Source organism: Panthera leo, chromosome E2 (assembly GCF_018350215.1).
Source record: "Panthera leo isolate Ple1 chromosome E2, P.leo_Ple1_pat1.1, whole genome shotgun sequence".
Lineage (NCBI taxonomy): Eukaryota > Metazoa > Chordata > Mammalia > Carnivora > Felidae > Panthera > Panthera leo.
Genome location: NC_056693.1, coordinates 50386222 through 50409266, shown reverse-complemented (window position 1 = coordinate 50409266; position 23045 = coordinate 50386222). Strand labels below are relative to the sequence as shown.

General features: G+C 37.9%; 1 protein-coding gene across 3 annotated transcripts in view; it reads right to left on the bottom strand.

Annotated features, from left to right (window-relative positions):
• CNTNAP4 (contactin associated protein family member 4) overlaps positions 1–23045 on the bottom strand; it is a 253150-nt gene that overhangs the window by 43512 nt on the left and 186593 nt on the right. For all 3 annotated transcript variants that reach the window (XM_042919722.1, XM_042919723.1, XM_042919724.1), the window contains exons 14-15: positions 19268–19424; positions 14739–14866 (exon numbers count right to left, since the gene is read on the bottom strand). In XM_042919722.1, the coding sequence (XP_042775656.1) occupies positions 14739–14866; positions 19268–19424 (285 nt within the window). The remainder of the gene's footprint in view (positions 1–14738; positions 14867–19267; positions 19425–23045) is intronic.

Genomic DNA, 23045 nt, shown 5'->3' with positions numbered 1-23045 from the left:
GCTGAACAGTATTCCATGTACGGATGTACCAAAATTTGTTTAACTATTCTCCTGTTGAAAGACATCTGGATTGTTTCTGGTTTTCAGCTATTACAATCAAAGCCGCTATGAATATCCATGTAAGAGTTTTTGTATGAACATAAATTCTCAGTTCTCTGCGATAAATGCTATCCCTGAGTCATAGGAGAGTTGCGTGTTTTACTTTTTATGAAACTGCCACAGTCCTTTCCAGAGTGGCTGTATTATTTACATCCCCGCCAGCAATGTGTGAGGGAGCTGGTTTTCCACATCCTAGTCAGAATTCTGTATCATTATTTTTATAGCCATTTTGAAGGGTGTGTAGTGACATCTCATCGTGGTTTTGATATGCATTTGCCCAGGGGCTAATGATTTTGAGTATCTTTTCATGTGCTAATTGCCATCTGTAGCCCTTTGGTGAAATCTCTTTTACCCAGTATATCCCTGGCTTGCTGAGGGCCACCTTCTCTCTTGGCCTTTCCTCTGTGCACAGGTGGGAAGAGAGAACCCTCTGATGTCTCTTCCTCTTTGTATAAAAACACAAGACTAGAGGCGTCTGGGTGGCTCAGTCGGTTAAGCGTCCAACTTTGGCTCAGGTCATGATCTCTCAGTCCGTGAGTTCGAGCCCCGCGTCAGGCTCTGTGCTGACAGCTCAGAGCCTGGAGCCTGTTTCAGATTCTCTGTCTCTCTCTGACCCTCCCCTGTTCATGCTCTGTCTCTCTCTGTCTCAAAAATAAATAAACGTTAAGAAAAAAACAATAAAAAACCACAAGACCAATCAAATTAGGGCCCCAGCCTTATGACCTCATTTAACTTAAATTACCTCTTTTTTAAAAATGTTTATTTATTTTTGAGACAGAGAGAGACAGAGCATGAATAGGGGAGGGTCAGAGAGAGAGGGAGACACAGAATCTGAAGCAGGCTCCAGGCTCTGAGCTGTCAGCACAGAGCCCGACGCGGGGCTCAAACTCACGGACCCTGAGATCATGACCTGAGCTGAAGTCGGATGCTTAACCGATGGAGCCACCCAGGCGCCCCTTAAATTACCTCTTTAAAGACTGGTAACTCTGTTACCAGTTAACACAGTTACAATGGGGTTAGGGCTTCAACATATAAGCTTTGGGGGTGGGGAAACAATTCAGTCCATAACATCCCTATTTTAATTGCATTGTTTCTTTTTATTTCCACTGTTGATTTCCCAGGGTTCTTTATATATTCTAGATACTAGTCCTTTGTCAATTCTCAGCCCTCACCTTACTTAACCTTAATCTATCAACAACAATTAACGTAGTTGATTATTCTCCCCTCCTTGAAACATTTTCTTCACTTGGCTCCAGAACACCAACACTCTTGCCTTTCTCATTAGTGTTGTAATTCTGTTTCTTTCTTTCTTCCTCCTCCCCTCTTCAACCTACTAATGTTTGAATGCCTCCAATCCCTATTAATATTGGAATGTCCACTTATCCATCCACAATAACTCCTGCTGGCCCATCTCATGGCTTTAAATATGCTGATGGCTTACAAATACATATCTGAAGCCTGGAACTCTCAAACTAATAACCCCACATCCTATCTGAACATGTCAACTCAACTTTAATATGTTCAAAAACTGAGTTCTTTACATTCTTCTGCAACTCCTTGACCCCAGCAGCAATATTTTCTATCTTGGGAAATGCCAGTTCTGTGCCTCTAATTGACTATTAGACCAAGCACCTTGGTGTCATTCTTGACGCTTTTGCAACCTACATCAATCCATCAGCAAACTGTATTGCTTCTCCTTTTGAATTAGTCCCATACTACAACTATTGTCATTGTGCCCATGGCCCAAGCCACTAGGACTCCTCAGCTGGGTTGGTGATATGGTCTTATAAATGGCCTCCTTGCTTTCACCTCCCCTGTTAAATCTCATTAAAATGTAAGTTAGATCACATCAAGCCTCTACTCAAAAGTGTCTAATGTTTTCCAATTACATTCAAGTTGAAAAAATAAAACCTTTCAAAACCCTCCATGATCTGACCACCAGATCTTCTAATGTCTTCTGCCATTCTCTTTGCTCACTCTGCTCCAGATGTTTTAATCATCTTGCTGTTCCATGAGCATCTCGGCTACATTCCCATCTCTACGTGGCTACTCTGGCTTTTTCCTCTGTCTCAGAGTACTCTTTCACAGACATACACATGCCGTCCGTGCTCCCTTATTTCCTTCAGACTTTTATTCAAATGCCACCTTCTTAGTGGGCATTTTATGACCATTCTATTTAAAATTTCCAATCCCACACCACCCTGCCTCAACTACGTTGTCTTCACAACACATCTTATTAGCATCTATCATACCATATATTTTACTTTTTTATTGTCTATCACCCTCCAAGAGAACTCAAGCCCCCAAAATGCAGATATTTTTATCTATTCTGTTCACTGCATGCATGCTCTCTCTCTCTCTCTCTTTCAGGATGTGGAGAAGGCATAGTATAATGTATGGGCTCAGTAAATATTTGTTGAATGAAACAATAAGATTTCCTCTGTCAAAGTAGCAATAAGAAAGCTTACTGTACTTATCTCAGTAAATACACTCAAATTCTTTGGTAGACAAGTAGAAAGAGGGAGGGAAAGAGAGGAACAGAAGAGAGAGTGAAAGAAGAGGAGGAAAAGGAGGAAGGGGTAAAAAAAAGGGAGAAGAAACATGAGGAAAATTAAATAAAGAGAACCTAAGGAAAGAAAATAAAAATATAAAAATTAAAAAGAATTTCCTATTGGTAGAGGATTATCAGACATAGTAGAGCTTGCAAAATTTTATGATTATCTGTTAAAATAGAATTGATCCTCACTCTCCTTAATGGTTTATACGTAGTCTGCCAAATGGAACAAAACTCTGTCGAATGGAAGAGAAATTAACCAAATCACTAGTCAATATCTTTCTCAAGTCTATGAATGTAACTTCTGCAGAGTTATTTATTGCCTACATGCACCTTTGATTATTTAATGCATTTTGGGCAGCTGTGATTTCTCAGACAGCTGAACAAGTCAATGCAGACAAAATGAAAAAAACAATTTCAATGACAAGAATTTCTTAGAACAAGAAACTTAGAACAATCTTTTTTAACTATGCTTAAGTTTTGGTGGTTCCTTGATTGACGTAAAATTTCAACACAATGGATTAACTGAGAAGAAGTACATTGAGTCAAATTGTTAGAAACACTCAAATGCCAGAGTTAAAAAACTACCTTGTTCAGATTAATGAACTGAGAGCAGAAATTTAGATCATGTTTGCAACACCAAACAGTTTAAAAAATACACACTTTCTATAGTTTACCATATGATATTCAACTTGAGGGAGAATTAATGCCAAAGCGTAACACTGAGATGCATCCTTGTTAAGTTACTGACCTTGAGGACAGAATATTAAAGTATTTGGTCAGAAAAAGCCAATCCTCTAGAAGGTGAAAAAATAAGTTTGGCTTCAGAATACAGCAAGATTCAATACCAGAAGACAAAGAAGCACTCTCCACAAATTTCTGAGAGAAAGAAAACGTATCCAGCCTAATTTTTTGTGTGTTAAAGCAATAGGCAGACATTCTCATATTTGAAAGAAATCTGAGAATAAAGCATGCACAAACCCTTTTGAGGAACAATAAAAATAAAAGCCTACTTTGTAATGAAATATCAGCCAAAAGCTATCCGGAAAAGGTGTGGAAGGACAGGATGACCGCATGTCTCAGCACAGACAAAAGTAGGATAATATGTACAAATGGTGAGTCACAAAGTACGACCCACTAAAATGTTACATCAGTTTCTAAAAAGTTGAAGGGGTGACTGAGTGGCTCAGGTGGTTAAGTGTCTGACTTGTTATCTCAGCTCAGGTCATGATCTCATGGTTTCATGAGTTCGAGTCCCACATTGGGCTCTGCACTGACAGTGTGGAGCCTCACTGGGATTCTCTCTCTCTCTCCTCTCTCTCTGCCCCTGCCCCACTCACATTGTGTGTGTGTGTGTGTGTCTCTCTCTCAAAATAAATAAATAAACATTAGAAAAATTAAGAAAGATAAATAAATAAAAAGTTCAAATGTAGTGTTACCTTACATCCCAGAAGTTCTATTCCTAGAAATATACTCAAGATAAATTAAAACATGTATCCAGAAAAAATCTCATACATGGATGTTCATGTATAGCATTATTTATAATAGCCAAAAAGTGGAAGCAACCCACACGTCTGTCAACCGATTAATGGGTAAACAAAATGTCATCTATCCATACAATGGAAAATTATCTGGTCATAAATATTAATGAAGTGTTGATACACAGTACAACATGGATAAGCCTTGACAATATCATGCTAAGTGAAAACAGCCAGTCACGAAGACCACATACTCTTGTGTTTGCATCTAAATGTTGTTGACTAGGGTTGGAGTCAGCGCAGGAGGGAAACAGGGACTGTCTGATCAGTGGGTACATACAGGTTTCTTTTTGGGGTGATGAAAATGTTCCAAAATTGGTTGGGTTGTGGTGATGGCTGCATAACTCTATAATGTACCGAAATGATCAAATATATTAAAATATGATCAGACTGTACACTTTAAATGGGTGAATTGTAGGGCATGTGAATTATTTCTCACTAAAGCTGTTACCAAAAAAATAATATAAAGTTAAACTTGCAAAGTTTATTTTAGAGTTCTGAGGCAACAAATATTCCCAAGCACGTGCATACTCAAGAAATGCAACACTCAAGAGTCTTTCTGGAGGAAAACAGAAAACATCAGCTACCTGACAATGCAGTCCAAGAAGAAACAAACCAAAATAAAAAACCATTCAAGAATAGAGAGGCTCTGATGATAGACTAGCAGTTAGCATTAAGAAATAAACAACTATACAAATAACAGCAAAATTAGCAAAAAAGGAGAGGTGGGGGAGAAAAAGAAGAGGAGAGGACAAATGAGTTACTTTTCCCATTTTTCACAATAGATCAATACTGTATAAAATTTAAAAATGAGTTTAACATAAAGCCTAGTGACTCTGTAATGTTTTAAATTTTCATAATCTTTTTTTAAGGTTTAGTGGGATCATTCAAGTTGAACATATATTTATGAGATATATAAATAATGTAAAACAATTCCCTTGGCTTCAATTTGGTTTTCTTATTTCTCTGTCGATTTCCATTAATAAAGTTTTGCAAACTTATTTCTCAATCTCTGTTTCTATTTTTCTGTCTAGAGTAGTGCTTCTCTCAACATGAGAAGGTTTTGCCCCCAGGGGACATCTGAAAATTTCTGGAGACATATTTGGTTGTCACAACTAGGGGAAAAGTGCTACTAGTGGATTGAGACCAGGGATACTGCTACGTGTTCAGCAATACACAGGACAGCCCCCAATCATAACAGCCCCGATGTTGGGATTGCCAAAGTTGGGAAACCCTGCTCTGGGAATATCTAGCAATGTCTGGAATAATATTCACTGATGTGAATCATTATTTCTGAGCTGTGTGACTCTTGGTTATTAGTATACTCTTTTCTTTGACATTTATACATTTCTGTATACCTTAAAATTTTATAATGCCTATATCAATTAAGTCACTAATATTTAATATTAAAACTATAAATAAAGGTATCCATGTATATAAAATTATCACAAGAGAATATTATTACAGTCTTGAGAATTATCAGGAATCCTGGTCTCAGAAAAGGCGAAATCTTTTGAAAACATTAGAGAGAATGTTCCCTCATATTTGTGAAGCTGCTTGAGCGTTAACTACTAGCGAGTAATAGAAGTCATCTCCAAAGAACAGAAAACAAACAAAATGGACAAAATATTTTTTTTCTCCAACAAGTAGAAAGTATTTCAGTTTTATAAAGGTGCTGGATTATTAGAAGAGTAAAAATCAAAATTATTAATATTAAGTAAAATCATATATTCATTTGAAAGCACTTTCACTGCCCAAGTCCAAGTGTATTGATGAAAAATGGTTCAGATGGAACTAGATACTCCATGTACTATGTGATTTTTCAATTGGAATACATCTTTCAATAAAAGCTAAACTCTTTTCATTCAAAGTATATATTTGCACATCATTTAATTGCGGATACATCAAAACCTGATTCCTGTCTCTTTCAAATAATTCAAAGTTATAGGTTTCTTGAGCCATATATGATGGATCTTTCTCATTCTTTCACAAACTGCTATTTATTGATTATCTTTCATGTAACAGGTAATGGACTAGGTGCCAGGAACACAATAATAAATGAGCAGTGGATCTGCTCTTGAGAGGCTCAAAAATAATTAAAAGCCAGTATGAAAATATATCTCTGTAATTTGTTCAATATTCTTTGAAAGTATAAGGCCAAGTCCTCTAGAGACCTACTGAAGTCTTCACTGAGTGTGGAAAGTTTCAGTAAATGTTTCGCTTGGGGAGATTTTGCAGATGAAGGAAAGGAAATGAAAAGGCAGTGAAGCCAGATGCCATCAGAGGTCCATGAGTTTTCCCTCTGCCACAGGACCTGCAGAAGTAGGGAAAGGTCTCTGTAGATGTCCTCCTGACCTGTGTGTCAATACTGGATATCCACTCTTTCTCTTTAGCATTTGGGGAGAGTTCTGAAGACAGTGTAAGCACAGTGGGCATGCTCTCCAGTTAATTTTTATGCATGCCAAAGTTGAGGGATTACCAGTCAAGAAGACTTTGGATGGAACCTCAAAATGAGGATGTTCCCACTGCTTCTGGGAGAAAGGAAAGTATACGAGTAAGCCCTCTGACTAATTACAACCTATTAACCAGTAAACCCAGATGTTTTCCCATAATTCTTTCCTTTGACTCTTTTGCTTCTACAGTTAATAAAAGTTAGAAACATGTTCAGCAGGATTCTATGAGTGTCCTAGAGGACAACCGTGTTACTAAAACCTTGGCTGTTTTATGAATTTATTTCTGGTATTTTTTTTAATTGAAGTACAGTTGACATACAGTGTTACATTAGTTTCAGGAGTATGACATAGAGATTCGACAACCGTATATGTTACGCTGTGTTCACCACAAGTGTAGCTACCATCTGTCGCCATGCAACACTCCTACAATACCATTGACTATATTCCCTATTCCGTCCCTTTTGTTCCCCGGATTTATTCATTCCATAATTAGAAGTCTGGTCCTCCAAATCCCCTTTACCCATTTCACCCATCCCCCACCTCTGCGCCTCTGGCAACCCGATTTTGTTCCCTGTATTTATGGGTCTGCTTCTGTTTCGTTTTGGTTTGGTTTTTAGATTCCACATACGAGTGAAATCATATGGTATTTGTCTATCTCGGTCTGACTTATTTCACTTAGCATAATACCCTCTAGGTCCATCCATGTTGTCGCAAGTGGCAAGATCTCATTTTTTTCATGGCTGATATATATACACTATATATATAATACTTAATATATACTGCTTCTTCCTTACCCCTTCATCTACTGATGGACATGTAAGCTGCTTCTATATCTTGCCTATTGTAAATAATGCTACAATAAACATAGGGATGCATATATCTTTTCAAATTACTGTTTTCATTTTCTTTAGGCAAATGCCCAGCAGCAGAATTGCTGGATCAAATGGTAACTCTATTTTTAATGTTTTGAGGAGCCTCAATACTGTTGTACACAGGTTGCACCAATGTACATTCCCACCAACGGTGTACAAGAGTTCAATGAACACTCGTTCAGTGAACAAGAGTTCCTGGCCAACACTTGTTATTTCTTATCTTTTTGATACTAACAATTCTGACAAGTATAAGGTGATATCTCATTGTGTTTTGATTTTCATTTCCCTGATTAGTGATATTGAGCATCTTTTCATATGTCTGTTGACCATCTTTACATCTTCTTTAGGAAAATGCCTATTCCAGTCCTCTGCCCATTTTAATTGGATTATGTGTTGAGTTGTGGAAGATTATTATATACTTTGGATATTACCCCTTATCAAATATGTCATCTGCAAAGATCTTCTCCCATTCAGTATCTTGCCTTTTTGTTTTGTTAATGGTTTTCTTTGCTGTACAAAAGCGTTTTATTTAGTTTATTTTTGCTTTCGTTTCCCTTACCTGGGGAGACATAGCTAGAAAAATGTTTCTAAAGCTGATGTCCAAGAGATTACTGCCTATGTTTTGTTTAAGGAGTTTTATAGTTTCAGATCTCACATTCAGGCCTTTAATCCACTTTGAGTTTATTTTGTATATGGTGTAAGAAAGTGGCCAGGTTTCATTCTTTTGCATGTAGCTGTCCAGTTTTCCCAGCACCATTTGTGGAAGGCGTTGTCTTTTCTCCATTGTATATTCTTGCCTCCTTTCTTGTAGATTAAGTGTGGATTTATTTCAGGCTCTCTATTCTGATCCACTGATCTATGTGTCTATTTTTGTACCAGTACCACACTGTTTTTATTACTATACCTTTGTAGTATACTTGAAATCTGGGAGTGTTACACCTCCCACTTTGTTCTTCTTTCTCAAGATTGGTTTGGCTATTCAGGGTCTTTTGTGGTTTCATACAACTTTTAGAATTATTCTAGTTCTGTGAAAAATACTATTGGTATTATAATAGGGATTGCACTGAACCTGTATATTGCTTTGGTAGTATGGAGATTTTAATTATATTGATCCTTCCAATCCATGAGCATGGTATATATTTTCATTTGTTTGTGTTATCAATTTTTTTCATCAATGTCTTCTAGTTTTATGGTATTCTTTAGATAAACCAATTTTTAAATTAAGCAGTTATCATCCTTGGTTAAAAAAAATAATGTACCATTCTGGTGAGTGATGTTGATAATAAGAGAGGTTATCTATGTGTGTGGGCAGGGGATATAAAGCAATCTCCGTACTTGCCTTTCAATTTTGTTATAAACCTAAAAACTTCTCTTTAAAAAAGAGCATTTAGGGGCGCCTGGGTGGCTTGGTCGGTTAAGCGTCTGACTTCGGCTCAGGTCATGATCTCACGGTCTGTGAGTTCAAGCCCCGCGTCGGGCTCTGTGCTGACCGCTCAGAGCCTGGAGCCTGTTTCAGATTCTGTGTCTCCCTCTCTCTCTGCCCCTCCCCTGTTCATGCTCTGTCTCTGTCTCAAAAATAAACAAACGTTTAAAAAAAAAAAAAAAAAGAGCATTTAGTTCATACTAACATTTAGTCTTTTTTTTTTTTTGAGGGTTTTTTTTTTTTTTTTGGAGTCAGATGTATTGAAGGATAATTTACATGAATAAAAATGACCCTTTATTTGTGTAGCAATTTTGATAGATGCATAAAGCCATGAAACCACCACCACACTCAAGATATAGAACATGTCCTTAATCTGTTCCCCTTTGCAGAATTCCTCTCACCTTGAAGCTGTTGGCAACTGAAATCCTGTTTTCGTTCCCATGGTTTTGCCTTTTCCAAAATACCTTAGATACTGAATCATCCAGCATGTATTTTAAGACTTCTTTTACTTAGCATAAAGTGCTTGAGATTCATTCACGTTATTGCATGTATCAATACTCCATTTCTTTTTAATGTTCAGTAGTATTCTGTTGTATAGAATGGTTACACCACAGTAAAATGGGAAACTTATTCATTCACTAGTTGATGGACATTTGGGTGGGTTCCAGTTTTAGGAGACTATGAATAGAGCCAGTATAAACCTTTACATACAGGTTTTTTTTATGTCTCTTGTATATCTAAGAATGGAATTGCTGTATCATATGGTAAATGTGTGCTTAACCTATAAAAAAACAAAAACAAAAAAATCTGCCAAACTATCTTCCAAAGTGGCTGTAGCATTTTACATTTGCACCAGCAATGAGAGTTCCCGTTACTCTGAATCTTCACCAGAATTTGATATTGTCTGTTTTTCAAAAAATTTTATCAATTTTAAGTTATATATTGATATCTCCTTATGGTATTATTTTACATTTTCCTAATGACTAAGGATATTGAGAATCTTTTTTTATTATTATTTTAAATTTACTTATTTTTGATACAGAAAGACAGAGCACAAGTGGGGCAGGGGCAGAGATAGAAGGAGACAGAATCCAAAGCAGGCTCCAGGCTCTGAACTGTCGGCACAGAGCCTGACGCAGGGCTCGAACTCACAAACCGCAAGATCATCAGGACCTGAGTCGAAGGTGGACACGTAACCGAATGAGCCACCCAGGCGCCCCTTGAAAATCTTTTTATGTGCTTTTTGAAATCTGTATATTTTCTCTGATAAATGTGCAAATTTTTTGCCCATGTCTTAATCTGAATATTTTTTATTATTGACCCATGAGAGTAATGTTCTTTCTATATCCTGGACACTGGGCTTTATCAGGTATGTATTTTGTAAATATTTTCTCCCAGTTTGTGGCTTGTCTTTTCACTTTCTTAACAATGTCATTTTAAAAGTAGTTTTTAAATTCGATGAAATTTAATTTATCATTTTTAACAATTTTATGGATCATGCATTTGGTGTTGTATTTAAGAAATCTATGCCTAACTCAAAGTCACTAAGATTTTTTCCTATATTTTCTTTTCTTTCTTTTTTTTTTTTTTTAATTTTTTTTAATGTTTATTTATTTTTGGGACAGAGAGAGACAGAGCATGAACGGGGGAGGGGCAGAGAGAGAGGGAGACACAGAATTGGAAGCAAGCTCCAGGCTCTGAGCCATCAGCCCAGAGCCCGACGCGGGGCTCCAACTCGCGGACCGCGAGATCGTGACCTGAGCCGAAGTCGGACGCTTAACCGACTGAGCCACCCAGGCGCCCCTTCCTATATTTTCTTAAAGAAGGTTATAGTTTGTGGGTTCACATTTAAGTATATGATTAGTTTTGAGTTATTTTTTGTACACAGTTTGAAGAATGGGTTGAGATTTTTGTTTGTTTTTGTTTTTTTTCAAATGCATTGTAATTATTCCAGCACTGTCTTAAAATGGACTGTTCTTTCTCCATTGAGTTGCTCTGGCAGCTTTTTCAAAAATGAATTGAATGTATATATTCTGGGCTCTCTGTTCTGTTTTATCAATCTATTTCTCTATCTTGATGTCAATATCACATTGTCTTTAATTCTACAGTTTTGTAACGTGTCTTAAAAAGTGTTAAGTCTCAAACTTGGTTTTTATTTTTCACAATGTTTTAGTTATTCTAGTTTCTTTGTGTTTTGGCACACAGTTTAGAAGAAGCTTGCCAATTTCTAAGAAGAGGAAAAAGAAAAGCACCTAATGGGTTTTGATTGGGATTGTAATGAACCTGTATATCAATTTTAGAAAAACTGACATCTTAACAATATCAAATCTTTCAATCCACAACTATTATAGCTCTCATTCCACAACTATTATATTTTTACTTAGTTCTTCTTTAATGATTTCTCATCAGTGTTATGTAATTTTGTTACATTTATGCCAAAGAATTTAATATTTTTGGTGCTACTATAAGAGGTATTTTAACATTTTAATTAACAGTTTTTATTAAGAAAATACAGAAATTTATTTTTGAATACTGACTTTGTATCCTGTGACCTTGCCAAACTCACTTTAAAAAAAAGTTCTTACAGATTTCCTACCTAGAAATCCGTATCATTTATAAATGGAACATTTTATATCTTCCTTTCTGATCTATATGCCTTGAATTCCTTTTCATATTGCATATGCTAGGACCAACAGTATGATATTGAATCGGACAGGTGATAGCAGACATCTTTGCCTTGATCCTGATCTCAGAGGGAAAGCATTTTAAGTCTTTGGCTATTCAATATGATATTAGCTGTCAGATCTTCATAGATGCCTTTAATTTTTTTTTCTTTTTTTGAGAGAGAGCGCAGACAGGGGAGGGGCAGAGGGAGAGAGAGAGAATCTTAAGCAGGCTCCATGCCCAGTGTGGAGCCTGGGCTCAATCTCACAACCATGAGATCATGACCATGAGCTCAGGACCTGAGCCTAAATCAAGAGTCAGATGCTTAATGGCCTGAACCACCCAGGTGCCCCCATATATGCCTTTTAAAACACTGAGGATGTTTTCTTCAGTTCCTACACTGCTTTTATCATAAATGGGATGTCAAATGCTGCCATTTACTTTTCACATAAATCTTCAAGAAATTTATTTCCATATTCATAAATAAATAAATTCATAAGGACAATAGTATTTACTAAGTTTTGTGTCTGTAGCACAACTTTAAAGGCAGCTTTATCGTTCATACCTGTTGTGCTTTAAGACAAACACCTAACAATGTTACCTGTGCTTCTGGTATCAAACGACAATGGCAGCAGTCACGTGGAATTTCAGAACCACGTACATTTAAAAAAATAATCAAAGAAGGACTTGGAAAAAGACAACCTCAATTAATTAGGGGCAAGCTCATATTTGGTACCAATAGGTCTCAGAGTCATTTTTGTTTCTTTGTCCTGCCTTCTCAAGGCTTCTGTCCTCTTTCCTAGAAAAACATAGCTAGATAGAAAACTTTCAACATCTCTCATGTGTGTGATAAAACCAAAATGTCTATTTTTTCATACTCATTTTTCCGTTTTTCTGTCAAAGAAAATCTAAAAGTCCCTTTGTCTCAGTGAAGGGTACTAGAATTCTTACTGTCACAGCAGCTTTACTTAGATCACAAAGTCAGAGATCTTTCAACCTCCACTTTCACGCTTTCAGCCTCCACTCCCATCCAGATCATGCCGAATTTACCTCTTTCTCTGAGCCCCTCCCGTAAGTCCCATGCCAACAACTGCCTGGTTCAAGTCCTCATTATTTTTCCTTGTCTTACATCAAAGGTCACTTCGCTGGCCTTTAGATTTATAACTGGTCTTCATGTTTTCAATTGGATTGTGAAGATTAAGCTATTTCTCAGCCTTAAATTATTCAATATTCAGGTCCTACTGCCTTCAGGATAGTGTCTGCATACCTTTCTTCTGCTTATCAGGCCCAGTGTGCATGATTCCATATCTAGAAGTCCCATATCTACCCAGTCTATCTCACTTGGAAAGAAAAATAAATGTGCCTAAGGCACTGCACCTTCGGGGGTGCAGATTTCCCATGTAGAGAAAGGGGGGGGCATCCATTGTTCTGTAGCCATTGCTCTTCTGACTGAGAAAATAACGAGTCCCCCATGCAGAAAACAGTCCTGTGACGTTATGTGAGGATGAGCCTCAAGCCTAAAATAGATGTGCAAGAAGGCCAAGGGAACTCTCAATTACTATTTCATTTAAAAGTGAGAAATTATTTAGCAGGTCTCTAAATACTTAAATTGCTTGCAAATTCTTATTCCTAATGTTTTTCCTCCCTCTGCAGCCCCACGGTCAGAAAAGTTTAACGCTGTGGTTTCTCAACTTCAGTACTATTGACATTTTGGACCAGATCATTCCTAGTTGCAGATGGCTGTCTTGCACATTATAGGATATTTAGCAGTATTCCTGACCTCTCCCTCTAGATGCCATTAGCACTCAACCCCCCGACAACTGTACCAGTCAAAAGTGTCTTCAGGTATTGCCAATGTCCACCGAGGGGCAAACACTGCCTTGCATGGAAAACCTCTACTTTTCAGTGAAAAGTGCAGTGTGTTTTAAGTTCATGGCAGAAAGTCTGTGCGAAAGAAGCCCTCAGCGCCAGTGGTAGTGACGTGAGTCAAAGCAGACACCTTCCCGGGGACTGTAGCAAATGAAATAAGGGAGAGGGAGGAAGCCAGCCCAGGCCCCTGAAGGGTTAAGATGAGAGCCAGCAGGGAAAACTGTGTGTGAGGTGTAGAACAATTTCTCTGCAGTCACAAAATCACCGTACTTCCCTGGATGCATCCTGAGTTTACAACCTCGTCTCTTTGCACATAATTTTTCTCTCCATGAAATATCCTATGTCTTCTTCATGTGATTGTGTGAGCCTACTGGCAGAACAGGAAGTAGAGATGCTTAAGATTGGGGATAGTAGGTATAATGGCAGACATTTTTTATAAGTATATATAAATTTTTATAGGCCAGTATCATTTTTGCTTTTTAACTAAGCAACTTCTGCTGTGTATCTCCATAAATCCACTGCATTGTTAGATCATCTCTTCCTCTGTTGAGCCCCTAGAATAAAACTTTATTTTAGGGTATACTTTTAATGTAAATAAATATTTTTCCCATTTCCGTTTTAAGTCCTGGAAATAACTAAAGGCACAAATAATTAATGCATCAGTCTCCATACGTATGGGTACATATACTCATTTCAATCCCTGCTGAAAAGAAATATTTTCTGTGAAACTATATTTTAATTTTAAAATTCTGCTTTAGAGTGCGAATACATTGAATACACAAAACAGCGTGTCCCATTGATTTAGAGTTGGACACACAAACTGGAAACAAAAATGAGATCAAAAGTTGAAATATGTTTGACGAAACTGGCATTTGATCCTATTGATGCTCTAATTTCACCACAGGCCCAACAGGAGAAAACTCACATACATTCTCCACACTTTTATGCAGCAATGAGGCTTTCCTATATAGATAATGGCAGGTAGAAATTTAGGAATGCTGGGATGTGTTTACCAACCAATCAAATTGAGATGCTTAGTGGTTTCTTTCTCTTGGGATCTGAACAAGCCTTGCTGTCACAGCCTTTGTTGCAGGGCTTTAAACTTTATGAGGGTACGTTCTTTGTTGACCGACTGAAAGAAAGACTTCAAACACTGCTCATGCGGCGTCACAAGAGAAGTCTGATTAATTATTCTATGACAGAAACATGAGTGCTCAGTGACATCGGTTTCCCCAGATATGTTTACAGCACAATGCCACCACTTACTGTCTCCCCGGCAGAGTAGAGGCCCCAGTTTATAAGCTGCTTCTGAGTGCGGTCGGCCCGTGTCTGTAACCACGATCTTCCTTACTGGCAGGTGTTCTTTATAAGAAAGGAATCCAGTGTCATTGGTCCTAAAAAACAGTAACAACAACAAAAATCCTTAAAATTACAATTTGTAATTATAAAATAAGCAATAATCCTCACTAAATTTCAAAGCCAAGGTATTCTGAGCTAAATCTGCACACACAAAAAAGCAAGGAAACAACTGCTCACTTAAGCATATGAAAATATGGCCACGTTTTCACGTCTCCTGCAGACTGACTATAGCTGGTGATTCTGAAATTCAGTTGAGCATTTTCTACCTTTTCAGTGGAATGGTTATGGCGAGATAATCACTTCATAATGTACAAAAGTATCAAATCACTACGTTGCATAATATAATATAATATAATATAATATAATATAATATAATATAATATATATTGCATATATTAATATAATATTGTATAACGATTATACAATATACTATTGTATAATTAATATACATATTAATATAATACTGTATACCAATTATAATCCAACAGCAAAAAAGAATAGAAAACAAGTAAATTAATAAATAATTACATTTAGTATAATGACTGATATTGTGTTCTTAGCTCTACCATTTTGTTATTTGTTGCTTATTTTTTCCCATAGGATTTCCTGTATTTCTGCACCCTCTTTCCTAAATCTCTTGGCTAACTACGTATTTCTTTGTATTCAATTTTATTTTTTACTCACTTTTGAGCTATATGTCTGTTTATAGTTTTTAATGTTTGCTTTACGGATCTTTACATGATGCATCTTTAATTCATCCACTTTACTTAGATTTTATGTTATATTACTTAATATAAAATGTCAGAAGCTTACTATAGGATAATATTCTTAACCTCCCCCTACCCCCCACCACACACACACCTGCTCCTTGTGTTATTGCTGTAATATAGTTTAAATCTAGGTGTTATAAATGTTATAATATAATTAAACAGTAAATTTTAATTTACTTTTTTAATAAAAAAAAAAGAACTTAAATGCTGGCTTTTATATTTCCTGACATAATCATGATTTCCAGTCTTCTTCGTTCCTTTCTGAAGATGAGTTTTCGTCTGGTATTATTTCTCTTTAGCCTGTAGCATTTCTGTTAGTGTACTGTTACAGTGCAGTTGTGTTGGGAACAAATTCAGCATTTCCTTAATCTGAAAAGGACTTTATTTCACCTTCAGTTTTGAAATATCTATTTATTTAGTATAGAATTCTAGGTTGACATTGCTTTCTTTCTCAGCACATTAAAGAGATCATTCCACTGTCTTCTGACCTGTGCTTCTGATGAGGAGTCAGCCTTCACTGGTATCTCTCTGTTTTCCTGCATGGAATGCATTCCACCAGATCTGTCCAACCTGGCTGTTGCTTTTACAATATTTATCTTTATCATTTTTTTTTTAGCAGCAATTTGAACAATAAGCCAAGGTGTGTTCTTCTCTGTTTTTATTCTGCTTCAGATCCTCTGAGTTTCTGGAATCTGTACACTGATGTTGTATTAGTGATCCACCACGGCAGAACAAACTAGCCTAAAACTTCACGACTTAAAACAACATTTATGATCTATGTGTCCGTGTGTCAAGAATCTGGGCAGAGCTCAACAGGAGAGTCTGGCTCCGAGTCCCCCGCGCAGCGGCAACGAGAGCGTTGGCAAGGACTACGGCCATCTCAGCGCTTGACAGGGGAAGGATCCGCTTCCAAGCTCACTCATGTGGTTCGTCGTTGGCAGTAGTCTGCTCCTTGCCAGCGGATGGACTGAGGGCCCTGGCTCTTCACTGGTGTCGGTTGATGGTCACCTTCAATTCCTTGCCATATGAGCCTCTCCCCAGGACAGCTCACGGCACGGCAGATTGCCTCATCAAAACAGGAGTCGCAGAGAGAGTTGCAAGGAAATCAGAAATCATAGTTTTTTGTGACTCCATCTCAGAAGTGACTCTCCTCCCTTTGATCATATTCTATTTATTTAAAGCAAGTCACAAGGTCCAAGTGAAATGCCACTGAAATGTCCCTAGAGCTCGTTCAGTTTTCCAGGGGTAGCTGTCTGCTTGATTCCCAGAAACCTCCCCTGTGCATCTGCGGTTCAGGGCAGTCGGGGCCCTGAGGGGAGTTGACAGAGTGAACTCTGCCCAGGTAGTTTTCTTCTTTCTGGGATTTCCACTCCCTCCTCAATTTTTAGTCATTTTGGCAGCCCTAAACTCTGTCCTCTGATACCTGGAGCCGAAAAAAATCTAGTATTCCCTTGGAGTCCTCACCACCTCATGGCACGTGGTTTGGTGAGTGCCCTCATGCGAAAAAGCATATAAAATATAAACATCTATCTCACCCACTTGAATTCCTTCTTTCAAGGGTCAAAGTCCCCCAACCTTGGCAGTTTCTGCCTACATTTGGCTGCTCTCCACCTTCTTCAACTAGGTGCTTTTCTAAATATATTTCCAGAGATTATAAATGTGTCTAAGGAAGGTTAGCTCCATGCAAGCTACTTTACCAGGAGCAGAATTTAATACGAGAAATTTTAAAATCTTATTTTTAAAAATGACTTTTTTTGAGCGAGAGAGAAAGAGAGCACACAGGGTGGGGAGGGGCAGATGGGAGAGGGAGAGAGAGAGAATCTTCAGTAGCCTCCACACCCAGCACGGAGCCCAACGTGGGGCTCGATCCCACAACCCTGAGATCATGACCTGAACCGAAATCGAGTTGGACATGTGACAGACTGAGCCACACCAGGTGCCCCTAAAAATTATTTTTGATGAATAATATGTTACAGAGGCATTGGAGAAATTTGGTGATTAGGTTAGGTATTTTTCCTGGTAAGCACTGCTATTAACATTTTATTTGCACTTTAAGACACACTATTATTGTGTAGGCATTTTGTGTGTGTGTGTGTGTGTGTGTGTGTGTGTGTGCGCGCGCACGTGTGTGTGAAGGCAGTGAGGAAAAGAGTGCCCTCCACAGGAGGCAGATATTCTGAAAAACTGGAGTTTGAGCAAGAAAGACAATACTCTATGAAACATGTAACACTAAAAATATAATCGTGACTCCATGCAGAAACCTCCTTTTAGAGTATTCTAAAATAATCTTTTTTAAAATATAATGTAGCCTTGATGTTTGCCAAAGAAATACACAGAGTATTCCATAATTCAAAACGTGAGCTCAATTAACAACGGACTGATTACTGAAATTAATGTAGATTCTGTAACCAAATCAATCACATTTACAGCCAAATTGACTATTAGTACTTTTAAAAATAATTCTTGGGGTACCTGGTTGGCTCAGTTAGTTGAGCCTCCGAGTTCAGCTCAGGTCATGGTATCACGGGTTCATGGGTTCGAGCCCCACATCAGGCTCTGTGCTGACAGCTCAGAGCCTGGAGCCTGCTTCGGATTCTGTGTCTCCCTCCCTCTCCGCCCCTCTCCCACTCGCACTCTCTCTGACAAAAATAAATAAGCGTTAAAAAAAATTTTTTTAGATAACTCTTATGTACAGATCCAGGTGCTTAGTGATGTAAGATATACATATGGAATGCTGAAATGCGAATAGGAAAATTTAAAAACCTTTCACTTCACAAATAAATAAAACCAATGTATATTTCAACTCTAGTCTCAAATATACTAAATATCTTTTCAAAATTTTCAAAGGCAAACATACACATAAGGCTTCTCTTCTACTTAAAACAATATTTCAGCCTTAGTTTTCAAATCCCTAAGTGTTTTAGATTTCCTTTTTTGAGGTATGATAAATAGACTATTAGTTCTTTGTGGCATGGTTTGGCCTGAAAAAAAACTAAAGAGCTACATGTTCAAATAACTGTGAGACTTTCTAAGTTTACATGTTTAAAGGTTTTAGAGGTAGATTATTGAAGAACTGTGCTTCAGTAATTAATGGCTATAAATATATTTTGAAAATAATAGAATTCTTAACCACATTCAATTTTAAAAAGAATGATAACTGACTTACAATGAAGAGGAAACATGAAACAGATGTCTCTATTTCATCCTATTACAAAAAAAAAATGTAATGATTTGTGGTCCATTTCTAAAAAACTCAAATAAAAAGATACTGGTCTTCACATTTAGGATTCAAACTGATTGTAACACATTTCATCAAAACATACCTTTATCTAATTTCTTCACTGTACTAATTTGTTCAGTATCTGCCTCGCTCTGCTGTATGTTCTGAGTGATTCATTTTTAACAATAAACTTTATATCGGGGTGTCTGGGTGGCTCAGTCAGTTATGCGTCCGACTTCGGCTCAGGTCATGATCTCACGGTTCGTGAGTTTGACCCCTGCCTCGGGCTCTGCGCTGACAGCTCAGAACCTGGAGCCTGCTTTGGATTTTGTCTCTCCCTCCCTCTCTCTCTTTCTCTGGCCCTCCTCCTCCCTCTCTCTCTTTCTCTCCCTCAAAAATAAATAAACATTAAATAAAAACAACTTTATTTTGCATAAGGAAATCACCATTCATTCCGGTCAGCGTCACAGTTGCAGTAATACTGAGAATCAATGCAGTTCCCTTCTAATCCACAAGTACACTTCTGAGGATCAGGCAAAGAACCTCCCCAGTACGTCTGTGTTTCATTGGTTCTTCCAACCCACCAACTCAGAGGGCGTCCATCTGAAAGATAAATGCGAGAAATGTGAGATCGGCTCTGGACCCCACAGCCTTCCAGGCCAGTCCATTCCCTTCCTTCCCAAATCAGTCAAAAGACTGAAGGCAGGAAAAGAAAGGCTGGTCTGATGTAATGATATTCCAAAGACTGCTACTGATGGCATTTCCTTAAGAAAGCTTTTAAAAAATATATTTTATTATTTAAGCTTAAATGGTCAATATATTTTTCTTTAAGTAGAAAAGAAACCAGTAGTTCCTTTTTAATTCAGGCATGACATTTAAAAATGTTTTGAGAGGAGTTCACATATGTAAGTTCTTTAAAAATAATTTCTGAAACAAGAAGGCATCAAAATATAAGCCACAGTAATTATGATATCAGAAGCAAAATTGATTTGAGATCATGAAATGCCCATTAAAACACTACAGAATGTTATGGAAAGTCAGCGATTGATCTCAATACATTTATTCAACTAAAAACACATGAGCTGTTTATTTACATTAGGCATTGTTCGGCACCCCCTCCTTATGATTTAGGATCTATTTGGAAGTATGTGGTTTTTTTTCTTCCATTTAATGGCTTGGCTATTTATTTGGAGACTACAGAAATAACACTGAAAGATCTTTATGCCTGAAGCAAACACTACACTCAAAAACAAAGTTTCCCTTAGCCAAGTGCATTGCTTTCTATGATGAATGTTCAGCTTCCAGCTCCTTCTCAGAGTTACGACTAAACATGATGCCAAAGAACTAGCACAAAGAATAGACAGAACATTCAGGTGAGGAATGCAGGCAATCTGTCTTAGCAAAAAACAATAGGTAGTGAGGAAAAATCATAGTCATTTGAGAATCAGGGCATGAGAAGAATGTGACATCAAATCAGTCAGCTCCTCAAAGTTGTTAGATCATTTTTCTGTTGACTTTCAAAACTTTTAAGTTACTGCCATGAGCCCTATTGAAAATACGGGACTTATACTAATTTCTCCCTCATTTACAAATGTCAACGCTCGTAACAACTTACTATTTGATTAAACCTCTACTAATGCTGACAACCTCTCTCCCAGTGTTCCTTTCCATACCAGCACATACCATGCCAAAAAACCCAAGTGAACTGGAAGTTTGTGTTATGGATAAAGACATTAAAATCAAGGTTTTTCATTTTTTTTAACTGCATGATTAACTTAACCATCTTGAAACATTTGATAGGTATATTCCAATATACTGCTTAAACATTACGTGTTCACAGATTAAAAAGAAAATAAATTATTCCTAAATATTGAATAATATTTTCACCAATCTTCCTTGAAACCACTGAATGTTTTAAAGTACCAAGGACATGCAGTTCCCTTTAAGACTTTTTCAAGTGTCCTGAAGAATTTAAATAAGTATAGGAAAGAATGAAGAAAGTCATGAGAAATTTTCTAAGTTAAAAATTAAAACGATAAAATATCAGTGATCATGGTAGGACATTCCCCTTCCCATAGTTAAAATCCCAAACGACCTGAGTATCCACATTGATCATCTTTTCAATGTGCTGAGTCATAGCTCCACAGCTTGCAGAAAATTTATTTTCATACACATCCCACTTTATTCGTCCACAGTTATGGCACCATTATTACTTAAAACTGCTCTACCTGATCTGAAACTGTAAACTTAACTTGTCTGACACCACCTTCCTGTTCTTCCCCGTGTATTTCTCATTGTGAACTTAAACTCCAAATTGTTCTATTTTCCTTTTTTTTATGTTTATATATTTATTTATTTGAGAGAAAGAGAGAATTTGTGGGGGAGGGGCAGAAAGAGAGAGGGAATGAGACAAATACTCCGAAGCAGGCTCTGTTTTGTTTAGCACAGAGCCCGAGGCGGGGCTCGAACCCACGAAGGGTGAGATCATGACCTGAGCTGACTGTCAGTTGCCCAACCAACTGAGCCACCCAGGCACCCCTGTTCTCTCTATTTTCAAACTCAAGTTCATTCCATATGAGTTCTTGGGTGATGGACCTGACGAAAATCTGTGCATGTAACAAGCATCATCACCCTTTGTTCTACAGCCTTTTCTTTACTAGTGGCTCTCAAGCCTGGCTGCAACACCCAGATGCATGGGCACCACTGGCCATGAAGGGAGGGGTTCCTTCACACTCTATACTGTCCTCTTTACTTTGGGTGGTGCTTGCTCGCCAACCCCTTGGGGATTTTGTTTTCTGTTTCTTCCAGAGTTTGGCTGATTTGTGACTTTGATGCTTATCTTCCTTTTTGTCTTTCTTTTCTAGTTAGGCAACTCAGTTCATTTTGTTGCATCTCATTCATTTATCCTTCCATAAATAAGGTTCTCATTCTTCTTAGATTACACTTCCATATTTGCTTATCTATGTTTTTAGATTCTAAGCATCAATGAACAATCAGTTGCATACTAAACTGCTACGTGAACTATAACCGTGATGCACCAGAGAGCTGAAAAGAGAGGAGCTCACTTCAGGCACTCTGTATGTGCTGTGCTATGTCATCCGATCACTGCCACACCCTGTGAGGTTGGTATCACTGGCCCCATGTCATAGAAGAGAAAGATTCACCTATCCAAGCTCTAAACCTAATCAAGAAGAGCCCTGGAATTTGAACCCACATCTCTCCCTGCCTTTAAGTCTTATGCTCTTTGCACTGTAACTATTTGATGGTCATTCACAAATGGGATTGAGGTTTCAGGGGGGGTAAGATGTGACAGGAGACCAGCAAGATGGGAAGGGCTGGTGGGGGTAAATGACCAAACGAGGACATTCTGAAATAGAGGAAGGAGCAAAAGGAGGAGAGGGTGTGAAGCCAGTCATAAGGGAAAGAATAATCTGGTTGTATTACGTGGGTGGACAGTGAGTAGAAGAGCTGCTTAACTAGAAGCAACAAGTTCAAATGTCATCCCAAGAGTTCAAAATCTTGGGGCACCTGGGTGGCTCAGTCAGTCAAGCATCGGATTCTTGATTTCCGCTCAGGTCACGATCTCACGGTTTTGCGAGTTTGAGCCCCAACTGGGGCTCTGTGCTGACTCTGCAGAGGCTGTCTGGGATTCTCTCTCTCTCTCTCTCTCTCTCTCTCTCTCTCTCTCTCTGTCTCTCTCTCTCTCTCTGTCCCTCTCCAGCTCCCAGCTTGCATTCTATCTCAAAATAAATAAATGAACTTAAAAAAAAAGCGTTCAAAATCTTTCTGCTTGACCCATATGACATATGACATTCACATATGAAATGCATGTCTTTTAAAATTGTTGTCATGGTATTCAGACCTCTCTTAAGATAACAAACGGGTAAACATGCGCCAGGTAGCTTTATTGTGCAGAGGTCTCAGAATCTTTCTAATTTCTAAAGAAGAATATACCTCAATATTACTCCTAGAAAACTGTGTTAGGGAATGGTATGAATCAGACAAGAGTCTGTTTTGGACGGACAGCAAAGAGGAAGGCCTGGAGCTTCGTTAAGTAGAAAAGCGTCATGACGGAAGTCGTGTTTCTTAAAGCTTAATTCCCTTCAAAAAGATTAAATTCTAGATTACACATTGGGTGATGAGAAGATATGAGGGATGCCTACGGGAGGCCAGATGGAAAGCGCCTGCAGTAAATTCCAGCACTGCGCCGGCAATGGGCGGCGG